The sequence below is a fragment of the Podarcis tiliguerta genome, assembly GCF_965153285.1.
Source record: "Podarcis tiliguerta genome assembly, chromosome: 5".
NCBI classification, from domain to species: domain Eukaryota; kingdom Metazoa; phylum Chordata; class Lepidosauria; order Squamata; family Lacertidae; genus Podarcis; species Podarcis tiliguerta.
Window position 1 is genome coordinate 91,369,147 of NC_139538.1, and position 16,310 is coordinate 91,385,456.

Genomic DNA, 16,310 nt, shown 5'->3' on the forward strand with positions numbered 1-16,310 from the left:
ACAGACTGCATGTGATTGAGATCGCAAGTCACTGTGTGCATTATCCCATAATCTTTGCTTTAACATCTTTTGGGCGCCTTCATAACCCAGGTAATACAGTTGGGGGGGTGTGACAGACCGATAGAGGTGGCTTTTTTAGCCATGGTTTTCTGCCATTTGCTGATAAATTCCTCATTGGTCAGCTTCCCCCTCCCCCCTTCGGTGTTTCTCATTTTTCACTGTTCACCCAACAGCAGACGTTTGAGTAACGTGGAGTAGAGAGATCAACCAGTTTTAAAAAGGAGAAATGGCAGAGATGGGTACAACACAGAAAGTTAATACAACAGAACCCAGCTCCCTTCTCAGGGTCCTCAAACCTTGCTTTAAACTGCTATCACCGCTTGCTCACTCTACTCAGACCTCTGCCACAGTTTAAGATTATCACTTTTTCCCTCCCAGTTTTCTCCTTTCCTGCTTATTCAAACCTCTGCTGTTATTTAAAACCGCTCTCCCCCCCACATCAGTGTCTCTCCCTTCTCATTCCCGTGCCATGCTCACAGGTTGCATTCTCTTTTACTCCCTTATGTCACCCTGACCGTGCAAATCCGGGATTGTGAGGCAGTGCCACAAATCCTCCAAGGGGGGCTGCCTGATGACAGCATTACATTTTTATGTATATAGGATGGAAAATCATTAGGACTAGTTATAGGCTGCCGTTGTAGGATCAATACTAACTAGAGATGGGAAGGCCTGGGGGAAAAATGGGGGGGGGGACCTGTCCCATCCCTGTTTTCCCCCAAAGCCATTTCCCCCCGGAAAAATTGAAAAAAAGTGCGTAAAATATTCCAACTATAATCAAACTTTTTTTTCCCCCAGAAAAAAAAAAGGCTTTGGGAAAAACTGGGAAAAAGCTTGGGTTTCCCCAATTTTTCTGGGTTTTTTCCCCAGGCCTTCTCATCTCTAGTACTAACCTCCCATCTCTTGCGGGGGTGCAATTAGTGCCAGCACCGTCCGTTAAGAGTTTGGGTGTAATTTTCGACACCTCCCTTTCCATGGAGGCGCAGATGGCAGCTATGACAAAGGCGGCATTTTTTCATCTCCGCCAAGCTAAGCAGTTGGCTCCTTACCTCTCTCGCCCTGACCTAGCCACTGTGATCCACGCGACGGTCACCTCCAGACTGGATTATTGTATCTCGCTCTACGTGGGGCTGCCCTTGAGACTGACCCAGAAACTCCAGCGGGTGCAGAATGCCGCAGCGAGACTCCTTACGGGGTCTTCGCTGCGAGATCACATTCATCCGGTGCTATACCAGCTGCACTGGCTCCCGGTGGAGTACAGGATCAGGTTTAAGGCGCAGGTTTTAACCTTTAAAGCCCTATATGGCCTAGGACCCTCGTACCTACGGGACCGCCTCTCCTGGTATGTTCCACAGAGGAACTTACGGTCTTCAAACAAAAACATCTTGGAGGTCCCAGGCCACAGAGAGGTTGGGCTGCCCTCAACCAGAGCCAGGGCTTTTTCGGCTGTAGCTCCGATCTGGTGGAATGCTCTGTCACAAGAGACTAGGGCCCTGCGGGACTTGACATCTTTCTGCAGGGCCTGCAAGACAGAGCTGTTCCACCAGGCCTTTGGCCAGGGCACAGCCTGACTCCCTCCTTTGGCAGTCTTCACAGAACTCTAGCCCAATGGTTGCCATCAATTTGACTTGAATTAATTTTATAAGGAAATGATTTTAGAATGTTGTATTATTTTATTGTTGCTAGCTGCCCTGAGCCCGGCTTCGGCTGGGGAGGGCGGGATATAAATAAAATTTATTATTTTTTATTATTATTATTAACCTGAGAGAAAGTTCAGACATGGTAGGGAGTTGGGCTTTGCCTGCACTTTTTGCCATATAGACGGTTGTAGGGATGCAGGTGGCGCTGTGGGTAAAAGCCTCAGCGCCTAGGGCTTGCTGATCAAAAGGTCGGCGGTTCGAATCCCCGCGGCGGGGTGCGTTCCCGTTGTTCGGTCCCAGCGCCTGCCAACCTAGCAGTTCGAAAGCACTCCCGGGTGCAAGTAGATAAATAGGGACCGCTTACTAGCGGGAAGGTAAACGGCATTTCCGTGTGCGGCTCTGGCTTGCCAGAGCAGCGATGTCACGCTGGCCACGTGACCCGGAAGTGTCTCTGGACAGCGCTGGCCCCCGGCCTCTTGAGTGAGATGGGCGCACAACCCTAGAGTCTGGCAAGACTGGCCCGTACGGGCAGGGGTACCTTTACCTTTACTTTTTTAGCTGATCTACAGTTTGACTCTGAAACTGGAAGTAACCCCTCACAAGAGAAAAATGTCTGGAATACAGTTCGGGTGTGTTAAAGTAACAGATTGGGAGGAAGGCTTCCTGTCCATCCCTGCTATGCTTTGTCTCCCCACCGCTACTTTATAAAGGTTAGGCAGGACTCAGGCTGGATCAGTACTATAACATGCAGGTACATGCAAGGAGTCAAACCCAGATCTGTGTCTCTCAGAAATTTGGGTTCTTCAGGAGTGATTCATTGCTCCTGTGACTCCAAGTGTAGAAAGAACAGAATTGCCCGTTGCCAGTAACAGCTGGTTGGAAGGTATCAAGGCCAGTGTGGTACATGATGCAAAGATGTAAAGGGTATTTTCCTTTTTTGCTAGGCTTACAAAGCTAAGAAGCTGTCCTTGAAGTTGTCCCAGAAACTCCAGCGGGTGCAGAATGCTCCAGCGAGGCTCCTCACGGGGTCTCTGCCATGGGAGCATATTCACCCAGTGCTCTTCAAGCTGCACTGGCTAACAGTGGAGTACAGGATCAGATTTAAGGTGCTGCTTTTGACCTTTAAAGCCCTTCACGGCCTAGGACCCTCGTACCTACGGGACCGCCTCTCCCGGTATGCCCCATGGAGAGCCTCAAGGCCCATAAATAGCAACACCCTAGAGGTCCTGGGCCCTAAGGAAGTTAGATTAGCCTCAACCAGAGCCAGGGCCTTTTCAACACTGGCCCCGGCCTGGTGGAACGCTCTGCCTCATGAGACCAAGGCCCCTCAGGATCTGATTTCTTTCTGCAGGGCCTGTAAGACAGAGTTGTTCCGCCTGGCCTTTGGCTTGGAGCCAATTTGATTCCCTCCCCGTCTTTCTTTTTTCCTTTCCTTCTCCTCCTGTGATGAGGCTACATTTTATTATTTTAATGTTTCAATATTTTAATGTTGTAATTTAATTTTGTTTTTAAGTTGTAATCATTCAACTTGTTTTTATTATTGCCTGTAAGCTGCTCTGAGCCTTGATTGGGGAGGGAGGGGAATAAATAAAAAGTATTATTATTATAATTAAAGCCGTGTTCATGTTATATATTTCATAATAAAATAATAATAATAATAATAATAATAATAATAATAATAATTATAATTTATTTATATCCCACCCTTCCCAGCCGAAGCCAAGCTCAGAGCGGCTAACAACAATAAAAGTAACACAGTTTACATAAAATCAAAATCAATTAATTGAAATGCATTCGAAAATCAGTTCATTCTAAAATCAATTCAAAATTGATGGCAACCATTGGGCTAGAGTTCTATGAGGATTACCAAAGGGGGTCAGGCCGTGCCTTGGCCAATGACCTGGTGGAACAGCTCTGTCTTGCAGGCCCTGCGGAAAGATGTCAAGTCCCGCAGGGCCCTAGTCTCTTGTGACAGAGCGTTCCACCAGATCGGGGCCACGGCCGAAAAGCCCTGGCTCTGCTTGAGGCCAGCCTAACCTCTCTGTGGCCCGGGATCTCCAAGATGTTTTTATTTGAAGACCATAAGGTCCTCCGTGGGACATACCAGGAGAGGATGTCCCGTAGGTACGAGGGTCCTAGGCCATATAGGGCTTTAAAGGTTAAAACCAGCACTTTAAACCTGATCCTGTACTCCACCGGGAGCCAGTGCACCACTAAGATACCACTTTACGTACCCATGATGTACTTTCAATGCTTTAAACGTGTGGTGTGACCTTGACCCCAGGAGCTTTCAGTTACTTAATTCTCGTGGTCCAGTTGGATGTTCTGGCTCACAGCTTAGGAATCATTATGTTGGATAGGCTTGGAAAGGGGCATTTTGAAACCACAGGAGGAACAAAAACAAACAAGGCATGATTTATTTCTCAGAAAGTTTATTTGTATTTTCATTACAAATTGGAAATGGTGGGTATACATAATCATTATAAATATTAATAAATACTCTTAAATGCGGTAAAGAGTTCAAATAAATAAATAAATAAATAGAACAACATAAAATGCATTAAACCACATTTTCCCTATTAGCTAGGAAACATCCAGGGGCTCTTTTTTCAACAATTCCCTTGTTATTTGGGATTAGGGATACCCAACTATGGAGAAAGCCATTTTACATTTTCCAGTGTTGTAAGAGTCCCGTAGTTTTAATAGTGTGGGAAATAATCGTTCATAACAGGGAAAGCATACATTGAAACCTCTTAATAGTGCTAGGCAGGGATCCAGTCCTGCGGTTTGGTTAATTGACAGTATAATATCTATGTTTCCTTAGAACTGAGCATTGGGGCCACAATCGCACATACTTCTGTGGGAGTAAATTTCAGTGACTACGGTGGGACCTACTTCTGAGTAAATATGACCACGATTGTCTGGCACCCTTATCCTAAGAACAGGTCAGCAAAATTGTCTCGTTATTAATAAGGTCTAGTATCTTGATGAGTTCAGAGTTCAGTGCAAACAAAAAGCCATTCTGAAAAGCACTATAGGTTGTTATAGCGTGCTAAGGAAAAGTGTGAAATCTCTCCAGTGTATTGTAGGTTTATTTTCCTACTTGCACTTTGAAGAGATTTGAAGAAAGGAAGAAAATCAGCTTGAAGTCTTGAAGCACCCCATGGGAGCTCCTGGGGCAGCTTTTGCAGAGATGAACAAAATGTGCACATCAAATGTGGAGGATCTGGGTTTGTTTCACTTACATAAAGGGTGGCATCCAATTACAGTGGTGCCTCGCAAGACGAAAAGAATCCGTTCCGCGAGTCTCTTCGTCTTGCGGTTTCTTCGTCTTGCGAAGCAAGCCCATTAGCGGATTAGCGCTATTAGCGGTTTAGCGGCTATTAGCGGCTATTAAAGGCTTAAGGGATTAGCGGATTAGCTGCTAAAAGGCTATTAGCGGCTATTAAAGGCTTAAGGGATTAGCGGATTAGCTGCTAAAAGGCTATTAGCGGCTTAGATCAGCTGATAAGCGGCTTAGATCAGCTGTTAAGTGGCTTAGCGATCAGCTGTTAAGCGGCTTAGGGGCTTGGGGAAAAGGGGGGGAGGGGAAAAAAACACCCCAGGAATCGCAAGGCATTTTCGTCTTGCGAAGCAAGCCCATAGCAAATTCGTCCTGCGAAGCACCTCCAAAACGGAAAACCCTTTCGTCTAGCGGGTTTTCCGTCTTGCGAGGCATTCGTCTTGCGGGGCACCACTGTAAGTCATACTCAGGAGTCTGCCCACAGAAATCTGTGGATTTAACTAAAGTCTACAGATTTCAATGTTTCTGCTTCGAGTATGACAGTTGGCTATAAGTCAAAGAGCAAGGGATATGTTAACAGATTTTAAAAGGTGGATTTTAAAACATGTAATTTTTAACTTGTAGTCTGAAGTGATACTGTCTCCACTAAGAGCTCTGGCATATAATTCTGCTGATCATGTAGCTTGGCTTGTTTCTTAGAGCTCAGCAGGATTATGTAAGTTGAAGGAAATATGTTCCATTGTGCTAGTATTAATAACTTGCCCTCTCTTCACGCTACACCAAAAATTCAGAGCTTGAAAGGCTACAAAAACATTAGCGCTGAAACGTATTTGCTTTGTATCTCTGCCCCCCCCCATACACATGCCAAGTATTATTAAAACCCCAGACAGATGATTATTTCTATTTTCCTCATCCATGGTTTATATGGCTTATATATTCACCCACAGCTTCAGTCAAGAAAAATTTGGTCCTTGCAAACAGAACCAGGCAGTCAGTTTACTACATTTCCTGGTTCCGATTCAGCTGTAGCTGAAGTTGTTCCAAGTTTTGCTCTGTTTCAGACTTATAATGGTTTAGTAGCCAATCTGTCACATTTACACTGCTTCATTTCTTGTGGGAATATTCAAATAATCCCTTATATTATGGCAATGATTTGCACAGGAGAGAAGCATATGCATATTTGTATTCTGCTCTATTCTGCTCTTAATCAAGGGACGCGGGTGGCGCTGTGGGTTAAACCACAGAGCCTAGGGCTTGCCTATCAGAAGGTCGGCAGTTTGAATCCCTGCGATGGAGTGAGCTCCCATTGCTCAATCCCTGCTCCTGCCAACCTAGCAGTTCGAAAGCACATTAAAGTGCAAGTAGATAAATAGGTACCGCTCTGGCGGGAAGGTAAACGGCGTTTCCGTGCACTGCTCTGGTTCGCCAGAAGCGGCTTAGTCATGCTGGCCACATGACCCGGAAGCTGTACGCTCGGCCAATAAAGCGAGATGAGTGCCGCAACCCCAGAGTCGGCCACGACTGGACCTAATGGTCAGGGGTCCCTTTACCTTTTACCTATTCTGCTCTTAATAAGTGATGGTTAAACACTGTGGACAATTGGTAGCAAAAGTTGCAGCATAGTAGAGAAGGAGAGAAGGGAGGAAAACAGTGATGTATTTTACACAGGATCAGACCATTGGTCCATCTTACCCCATGCTATATCTATCTACCTATTCAGGCAACAACTCTTGGGGATACTGGACATTACAAAATTATCCCTTCTAAATGCTAGGCATGTGTTTGAGTTATGGCTGCTTCCAAGACAAGTTCTCAACATGAAGCTGCCTTATATTGTCAGACCATGCGTTATTCTGATTCAGTACTGTTTAGCCTCGAGTTGCCATATTTCAAAATGTAAAATCCCAAAAGTTGCCGAGTTTGTTTTTTTATAGACAAAAACGCCTAAACATTCCAGAATTTAAAAAAATATCTATAAACTATTTCTTAAACCCTTGTTCTAAACTGATACTGTGAACTGTATCAGAGTCCTAAAGCATTTTTCCAAATACTTTAAAATAATTGTTCAGATTATGTCCTCGTCAGGACAGAAAACAGGTTACTGTTACAAACTGGTTCAGGTTTTGATATCAGTCCTAGGGCTTGAAAACCACCTGCTGAACGTTGCACCGTTGGGGTCTCCATTTTCGGCATGTGAATCATCTACATCATGATATGTGGATGATTGTGCCTTTGGGTTGTCAGAGAGGTTTCCGGCTGATAGGATACTGCCACAGGGATCGGCGCTCGCATTTCTCGTATGTCTGCTAGGTTTTGGTGTGTTGAATTGGACTAAAGGGATTTCGTTCCTTCTGGCCAAGAATTGGGAGTACGGTGGTGGATTCATACCGGGGAATAAAGGTTGCTTAGCTTTTCCTAGGCTGACGAGATAATTGTACTTGGGAGACTGGTAGACATCATAGCCATTTTCCAGGGTCCAATGTCTGAAAGTGCAGTCCTCATAACTGAAGAAGTGCTGAAGCAAGAAACAAGAACCACAATCAGAACAGTATTAAAATTCAAGTGGAAAATGCTCATCAAAATTCTCTGCTACAGATGTTGAATGGTGTCCGGGTTCTTACCACATATTTGGTATGTCCAAATGTCTTTACGATATTTGATTTCAAGATTTTATATTTTAGTGTATTTAATTGCATGTGCAATGGAATTAGCATCGGCAGTATTTTATAGATAACAGTGTTACTATTTGACAGATTACAGCTTGTGAGATGTTTGGTACCTTCCAAAACATTCACAGCTAAAACATTTGAACTTGTGAGTTATTAGTCTTTCCCATTGCATAGTCAATGGTTCTTTGTTTTTACTGGGTTTTTTCTCCAAGTGATAACCCTTCTACCTTTACCAAAAATAACACACACACAAAAAAAATCCAGATTCTGCACAGAAAAATACCACATTCAAAACAAATAATGTTGGGGGGGCGATCAGAAATCCAAGGAAGCAGAAAAGTGATGAAATCCTTTTTTTAAAAGTGTGATAACTAAGCTTTATCAAATGGTTACATGTCCCGTGATAAGGTAAAAAATGTAAAGGGACCCCTGCCCATTAGGTCCAGTTGTGACCGACTCTGGGGTTGCAGCCCTCATCTTGCTTTATTGGCCAAGGGAGCCAGCGTACAGCTTCTGGGTCATGTGGCCAGCATGACTAAGCCGCTTCTGGCGAACATTGTTTTCCTTCCCGCCGGAGCGGTACCTATTTATCTACTTGCACTTCGACGTGCTTTCGAACTGCTAGGTTGGCAGGAGCAGGAACTGAGCAACAGGAGCTCACCCCGTCACGGGGATTCGAACCGCCAACCTTCTGATCGGCAAGTCCTAGGCTCTGTGGTTTAACCCACAGCACCACCCCCGTGATAAGGTACCATTTAATAAATGGAGACCTGCACTTTTTTGCAGTGAATAAAGATATAAGGCAGGGGTGAGGAACCTCCATCTCATCAGCCAAATGTGGCTTGGCAGGGGTACCACTTTGGCCCATAGAACTATTCCTTGCAAACAGTGCCCAGCTGCCCTGGCATCTTCTTGCTGGCGTAGTGGGAGTGGGCCTTCTTCCAGGAGCACAGAGTGGTTTGCATTTAAACCACTGCTAAAATGGAAAGGAAAAGCTCCTTTTTAGCAGCAGTTTCAATAAAACATAGGCAGGTGGACTAGACCACCCACTGGACAATTATCCGATGTCATTATGTCATAAGGTGATGGACAGATGGGTAGTCTTAGGTAAAGGGACCCCTGACCCTTAGGTCCAGTTGTGACCAACTCTGGGGTTGTGGCGCCCATTTTGCTTTGTTGGCCGAGGGAGCCGGTGTACAGCTTCCAGGTCATGACTAAGCTGTTGGTCTGCAGGGGAAGAGACAAATAAAGATGCGCCCCCTCTTGCCTGCCCCAAAGCTTCTCCATCCCTGATATAAAGCAGCATGCTTTGATATGAAATACTTGTTGAGGAACATGCAGACTGGCAGTTGTTTGAGTGATTGCCAAGATTGTGTGCATATTTGTGAGTGGAAGGAGAGTTCACATCTTCCAGGTTTGGCCACCTGTATTCTTAGGTTAAAAAGGGACGCGGGTGGTGCTGTGGGTTAAACCACAGAGCCTAGGGCTTGCCGATCAGAAGGTCAGTGGTTCGAATCCCCACGACGGGGTGAGCTCCTGTTGCTCGGTCCCAGCTCCTGCCAACCTAGCGGTTCGAAAGCACCTCAAAGTGCAAGTAGATAAATGGGTACCACTCCAGCAGGAAGGTAAACGGCGTTTCACGGCATTTCCGTGCGCTGCTCTAGTTCGCCAGCATTAGTCATGCTGACCACATGATCCGGAAGCTGTACGCCAGCTCCCTCGGCCAATAAAGCGAGATGAGTGCTGCAGCCCCAGAGTCGGTCACGACTGGACCTAATGGTCAGGGGTCCCATTACCTTTACCTATTCTTAGGTTAACAGCCTCATAGTTATGTAAAGCCCTGGGTTTCACAATATCAAACTGAAGAGGGCAGATTGTGCAGCCCTCTATGTTGTCTGTAGCACAGGTGTGGCATGCCGGTGGTGTTGTGCAGGCAGAAAGAATTGTGGGACATCCTTCATAAATCATTGTGTCTCGTAAGAACTGCAGGGGCCTGAAGGAAAACGATATCCCAGGCATAAGCGAAAGGGTAAAAGACAATGGTTTCCTTAGAAGTGCAGCAGAACTGGCTTTTTGCATTTCCAAGTTATAGAATCACACTTTGGCTGTTGTGGCACGTGGCACCACATGAAAGATGCTGAAAAAATTCATATGAGAACTCACCGATCCAAAGATATTGCCATTAATATCCATACAGAGGAAACGCCCAGACTTTACGCCATTTATCACCACATGGCCTGCACCTTCAGATTTGATCATCAGGGCACCTGAAATTTAAATGGTTAAACATTAGACGATTATTTAATGCCGTAAACCAAAGATGACCATCTGGTGGCCACAGGGCAAGATCCAGTCCCAAAGTATTAAGAGTTATCTGGCTAACCCTTCCATTTTTTAGTTGAGGTATGGCAAAAAAGCTTGCCCACAATTTTAATTGGAACAGGAAAGTTCTAAGAAAAGATAGCGTATTCTGTCATGCTATCACTTCATTTCGAATTTGGTTTACAATATGTATGCTAATATTTATATGTACAGTGGTGCCCCACAAGACGAATGCCTCGCAAGACGGAAAACCCGCTAGACGAAAGGGTTTTCCATTTTTCAATGCGCTTCGCAGGACAAATTTCCCTATGGGCTTGCTTCGCAAGACGAAAATGTCTTGCGATTCTTGAGATTTTTTCCCGCTCCCCACCCCCTTTTTCTAAGCCGCTAAGCCGCTAATAGCCTTTTAGCAGCTAATCCACTAATCCCTTAAGCCTTTAATAGCCTCTAATAGCCGCTAAACCGCTAATAGCGCTAATCCGCTAAGCCGCTAATAGGGTTGCTTCGCAAGACGAAAAAACCGCTAGACGAAGAGGCTCGCAGAACGAATTAATTTCATCTTGCGAGGCACCACTGTAATGCTATACGTCTGTACATGTGCCGTATGAGGAGCTGGCCAATTGGCAAACCAACTCTTGTGTTACAAAGATGACTGCAAACGTGAGATTAAGGCTGGCAGCATTAACCCTGCCATGCGAGAATCCCTTGCAGATGACCGCAGTGCCTGGAGACGGGCAGTCAGGTCATGCATCCACAGCAGTGACCAGAGGAGGAATGAGCGCAGAGAGAATAAGTGCCATGGTGCATCTGCGGCAGCACAGCCAGACACCTTCCTCTGCCCCGGCTGCAACAAAACATGTCTCGCCTACATCCCATCTCTACAGCCACAGCAGGCACCGTAACCCGCCAACAGTTTGACCTCATTCCCAAAGGCACACTCCTCCATTGTCTCCTGAGACAGACGGATGCCAACCAGTCAACTTGGTTATGGAGTCGGAGCACTCAGTATGTACCCCCTAACCAGCAACCAGCTCTAACTGTCTGAAGAACAGAACAGCCCCCAAGGCTATAGGACAGCAATGTGGAGCTTCTGTGAAGCTAAAGGGTAAAGGGACCCCTGCCCATTAGGTCTAGTCGTGACCGACTCTGGGGTTGCGGCACTCATCTCGCTTTATTAGCCGAGGGAGCCGGTGTACAGCTTCCGGGTCATAATAATAATAATAATAAATTTTATTTATACCCCGCCCTCCCCAGCCAAAGCTGGGCTCAGGGCGGCTAACAACAGTCAAAACAATCCAATATTCTAAAAACTTTTCACCATAAAATCAATCAAAAACAAATTGATGGCAACCAGCAAGCAAGACCCTGTGCAGATTGCCAGAGGAGGGGGTCAGGCTGCGCCCTGACCAAAGGCCTGGTGGAACAGCTCTGTCTTACATGGCCTGGTGGAACAGCTCTGTCATGTGGCCAGCATGACAAAGCCGCTTCTGGTGAACCAGAGCAGCGCACAGAAATGCCATTTACCTTCCCGCTGCAGCGGTACCTATTTATCTACTTGCACTTTGACGTGCTTTCGAACTGCTAGGTTGGCAGGAGCAGGGACCGAGCAACGGGAGCTCACCCCGTCACGGGGATTCGAACCACCAACCTTCTGTTCGGCAAGTCCTAGGCTCTGTGGTTTAACCCACAGCGCCACCCACATCCATTGTAACAGAAGTAGTCATGAACAAAACATTGAGTACACAACCGAATTGAATTTTTTTCACATAAATCATAAGATCCAAAATAAAGATATAAAAAATTAACATCAACAACTCCCACCCCCAACAAAAACTCCTAGACAATACCTCTGCCCCAATCTGTGTATGTGTGTATGCATGCTTCCTTGCAAGTTTTGGTTGCCCCTGCCTGTTTGAAATGGTAAAACCATTCTTCAAGAAGCCTCCCTAGATTTGGAAAATCTAAGTAACTACTGGCCAGTTGCCAATATCCCCTTCTTGGGCAAGGTTTCTGAGCAGGTGGTTGTGGACCTGATCCAGATGTCTTGCAGGAAACTGGTCTTCTAGATCCATATCAATTGGGGTTTAGGTCTGGCTTTGGCACAGAAACTGCTTTGGTCACCTTGTATGAGGATCTCTGTCTGGAGAGACATGGGAAACGTTAATTCTCCTCAGCCTCTCAGCGGCTTTTGATACCATCGACCATGGTATCTTTCTGGACCGATTGTTTGAGCTTATTACACCAATCCTGGCCTGACTGCACTGGCTGCCGATTAGTTTCGGGGCCCAATTCAGAGTGCTGGTTTTGAGCTATAAAGCCATAAATAGCTCAGAACCGCAATACCCAAGCCTCTCATGATATGAACCGGCCCAGACCTTGCACTCATCCTTTGGGGCCTTTCTTTGTGTGCCTCCTGTCAAAACCACGCCTAAACCCCAGTTGAAATGGATCTAGAAAACCAATTTCCTCCAAGGCCCCTGGTCCGGAGACATTATGAGAACAGCCCTTTTCTATAGTGGGTCCCTGCTTGTGGAATGAATATTTCCACTTACAAAATATAGGTTCTAATTTCCCCTAAAATTTGGAAAATGCAGACGTGTCCAGGAAACGCTCCCTGTCCTGTATGCAAAGCTGTGCTTCAATTTCTCTGCAGTGAAAGGAATGAATAAATCCGATTCTGTATATATTTGAAATTTAATGCACGATGCAGTTGATGTTTATTTTTTTGACTGAATCGTGCTTTTAATTGGAGCTCCGTTTCTGGTTTTTCGTAATGGAGACAAAACCATGGGCACGTTCTCTTTCTAATAAGTCTGCCACTTTTACAGATATTGAAATATTAAATCTCCATATTAAACATTAGGACTAGAGAGCAGCCCTGGGCTTCATGTTTTTCCACCTAAAATGGGATTACCGTATTTTTTGCACCATAACACTCACTTTTTTCCTCCTAGAAAGTAAGGGGAAATGTCTGTGCGTGTTATGGAGCGAATGCCTGCGGGTGGTGGTGGGGATCTGCTGCAGTCGTGAGCAGAGGATCCATGGTTCCCCTTCCTTCCCTCCTCCGTGGTTACAAAGCATGGATCCACATGGATCCTCGGGATTTTTGCATTGGGCTACTCCAAACTCACTGTCAGATCACATGTCTGTGGCCACAGCATGAACCACAAAAATCATATATCCACTATTTCGTTTAGAATATTTTTTTTCTTGTTTTCCTCCTCTAAAAACTACGTGCGTGTTATGCTCTGGTGCGTGGTGTTATAGAGCGAAAAATACGGTAATAGTGGACTGGATAATGCAGCTGTCACAATAATACTTCTAGGAAGCCACTAACAGCAAATGAAGGAAGACCATTTCCCCTTGTTTATTCCCAGCATTCTTCCTCCGGAGGGGCAGGATGGAGGGGAACGTCGTTTTAGGTCACATTTTTATTGCAAACCTCCACAATTTGCACTTTACCAAATTATATGCAAACTCAAAGAATCACAATCCGCACTTCTCCAAACTTTGCCACACAGTTCTCCAAGCAAATAATTTGCACGGAAATGCTTATGTTGTCATCGATTTATTTCGTAAAGTTTATACACCTTTCGATTGTAAAAGAACAAAACCCCAAAGCAGTTCACAAACCGTTAGGGGCTTAGTTTCCGTAAGAATGCATAGATGAAATGAAAATAACATACAGAAATGAATCGTAAATTGCTTGGGGAAATGTGTGGATGGGGAGAAATGCGGATTAAAATGCTGGCAAATTTTCACGGGGACTTTTTTTAAAAAAGGCAAGCGACGTAGTAATGCGGTGAACTGAATTTATTATTGGAAAAATGAGAAACTGAGAGAAACAGCTCCCCGCTCCCCTCAACCTTTCAGTGGTACTTACTGTAAACGGTTTGGTGAGGACTTCCATCCACATGGCCATTGGAGTTGATTTGCAGGTGGAAGCTGTTTCTTGCTGTGGACGTGTACAGGTGCAGGAGTCTGTCTGTGTTTCCCCAGTTCTGGTTGAGTAGCGGCGAGGCGTTGGGAAAAGCAGTAGCTGCCTTGCAGCCACATGCGGCCAGCAGTATGAACCTCAGGAAGCTGCAGCGAGTGACCGGGCACATGGCTCTGCTTTCTTAGTGGCTGAAACCTGAAACTCGATCTGTTAATCTGTTCCTCCCTTCGCCTGTGTCTCCCTCTCCTTTAGAGTGAATCCTCAGATAGGCTCCCTACAATTTTTGCAGCAGCTTTATAAAGGGCAGCTGAGTGACACGGGATCCCTTTTGTTTTGTAATAGCAATATTTTGGGAGTGTCCTGAGACCTCAACAAATCCAAGCGGGGGCAAAAAAGGAATGCATGTAGGTTTCTTAGGGGAGGTTACGCCGCTTCCAAAGTAAGCTTTTGGGCACTAATGACATGTTCAAATGTTATCTGGAAAAAGCCTCTGACATCACAATGCTTCCCACTGGTGGGATCAACCCATTCCTTTGTAAGGGAAGGATATTTTCATTTCTCCCCACCTTTCCGTGCAGCTGATTCTGTAAATATGTGGGGTCAGACACAAAGTCTGAATATCTTCTTAGACCCTTTTTGACTCCCCGCTATGGCCCAAGGCGGGACGCGGGTGGCGCTGTGGGTTAAACCACAGAGCCTAGGACTTGCCGATCAGAAGGTCGGTGGTTCGAATCCCTGTGACGGGGTGAGCTCCCGTTGCTCAGTCCCTGCTCCTGCCAACCTAGCAGTTCGAAAGCACGTCAAAGTGCAAGTAGATAAATAGGTACCACTCCGGCGGGAAGGTAAACGGCGTTTCCGTGCGCTGCTCTGGTTCGCCAGAAGCGGCTTAGTCATGCTGGCCACATGACCAGCTGTACGCCGGTTCCCTCGACCAGTCGGCCACGACTGGAGCTAATGGTCAGGGGCCCCTTTACCTTTATGGCCCAAAGCAAACCATCATTTGAACCATTTATGAGCTAGGAAGCTGATGTCCTCAAAGGGGCTAGACATATGGGTATTGGCATCTCTATATATCCTCTAAATCAGAGGTGAGTGGGCTACCCATCCCACCTCCCCACCTCTGGTGGATTCACGGTGGTCCCCTCAGTCTCCCCCTTGCTCTGGAGCAGAAGCAGGCACCAGATCATCATGCTTCTCAGCAATTCCCAGAGCCAATCAGTTGGGCAGCTGAGAAGGGGATATTACACAGTGTGATTTCTGAGATCCTATTGCTTTCCTGCCTACATAGGTGTGACATGTGTGTGTATCCAAGCATGTGCAACTTCTAACTCATCATCCACTACCAAGTAGGGCCCTTGGTGCCAACAAGATTTCCCATTCCTGCCCCTGTGGGTGTCTAGACTCTGATGAGATGTTAATGAGACGAAGAATCTGGATGAGCAATTGGAATATGTACATTGGAGTTTTCAACACCCTAAGACCTTGCTTCTTCTGCAGCTTGTCCTCTTCAGCTGTTCTGGACACAGGAGGACAAAAGTGTGGCGAGATGCTCTCATCAGCCCTGCCTGAAATGTCCCCATGCGCACTAGGCCTGCCATCCCACTTCTGATCATCTGTTGGCCCTCACCTGAAGAGGACTTTAGATGGATTAAGAGAAAATTCTTTTGCCCATTCTTTGGTCCTCTGTTGCAGGGATAAGGAATCTTCTGTCCAGCTGAGGACGGCATCTCAGCACAGGCAAACTTCTGGGAACTGCCTGCAGGTGACCAAGGTTAGAGGCAAAAGCAGGCAGGGCAAGAAGCAAAAAGGAGTGTGGCAAAGGATGCTGTTTTTACCTTGGTACACTCGGCTGCTTTCCACTCACACACCTCTCCGTTCTCCATCAAGGCAAGTAAGAGACAGTATCACAGTTGAAGGACACATTCCATCTAGCCCAAAGCACTCAAGGAGGCCATTAAAAACTAAATGTCAATAGTGAGCCGGGAAGACAATAGTGAAGGTGTGGAAAGTTAAAGGTGCACAGAGACTTTGCTGCCCAATATGCTACTGCACACATCAAAACTACACTTCTTGAAAAGACACAAGAACGGTGCCAATTAGATACAGACTTGTGGAGACTACACTTCTGTTCCATTCAGATTTCCTTTTTAATTCTTTTTAGAATATCACAGGGAAAATAGGGATGCAATTTGATGAGGTAAGCTGAGTGCTGCCCAGTTGGCACCTGTAACCTTGAAATTATAGCTTTCTCTGTGTGTGGTTAGGGACGCAGGTGGCGCTGTGGGTTAAGCCACAGAGCCTAGGACTTGCCTATCAGAAGGTTGGCGGCTCGAATCCCCGCGATGGGGTGAGCTCCCGTTGCTCAGTCCCTGCTCCTGCCAACCTAGCAGTTTGAAAGCACG

At 46.0% G+C, this 16,310-nt stretch overlaps 2 protein-coding genes across 2 annotated transcripts in view; one reads left to right on the forward strand and one right to left on the reverse strand.

The window, feature by feature from the left end:
* The window catches only part of TIGAR (TP53 induced glycolysis regulatory phosphatase), a 28,578-nt gene extending 12,957 nt beyond the window's left edge, over nucleotides 1-15,621 (forward strand). Inside the window, exon 7 of the mRNA XM_083440947.1 lies at nucleotides 15,601-15,621. Coding sequence (XP_083297073.1) covers nucleotides 15,601-15,606 — 6 coding nt within the window. The 3' untranslated portion in view covers nucleotides 15,607-15,621. The remainder of the gene's footprint in view (nucleotides 1-15,600) is intronic.
* On the reverse strand, nucleotides 6,366-14,556 carry FGF23 (fibroblast growth factor 23). The gene is made up of 3 exons (XM_083440956.1): nucleotides 13,855-14,556; nucleotides 9,813-9,916; nucleotides 6,366-7,495 (listed from the first exon to the last, which is right to left on the reverse strand). Exons 1-3 carry the CDS (start codon nucleotides 14,075-14,077, stop codon nucleotides 7,097-7,099), a joined length of 726 nt encoding a protein of 241 aa, XP_083297082.1. The 5' UTR covers nucleotides 14,078-14,556; the 3' UTR covers nucleotides 6,366-7,096.
* Nucleotides 15,622-16,310: the final 689 nt, after the last annotated feature.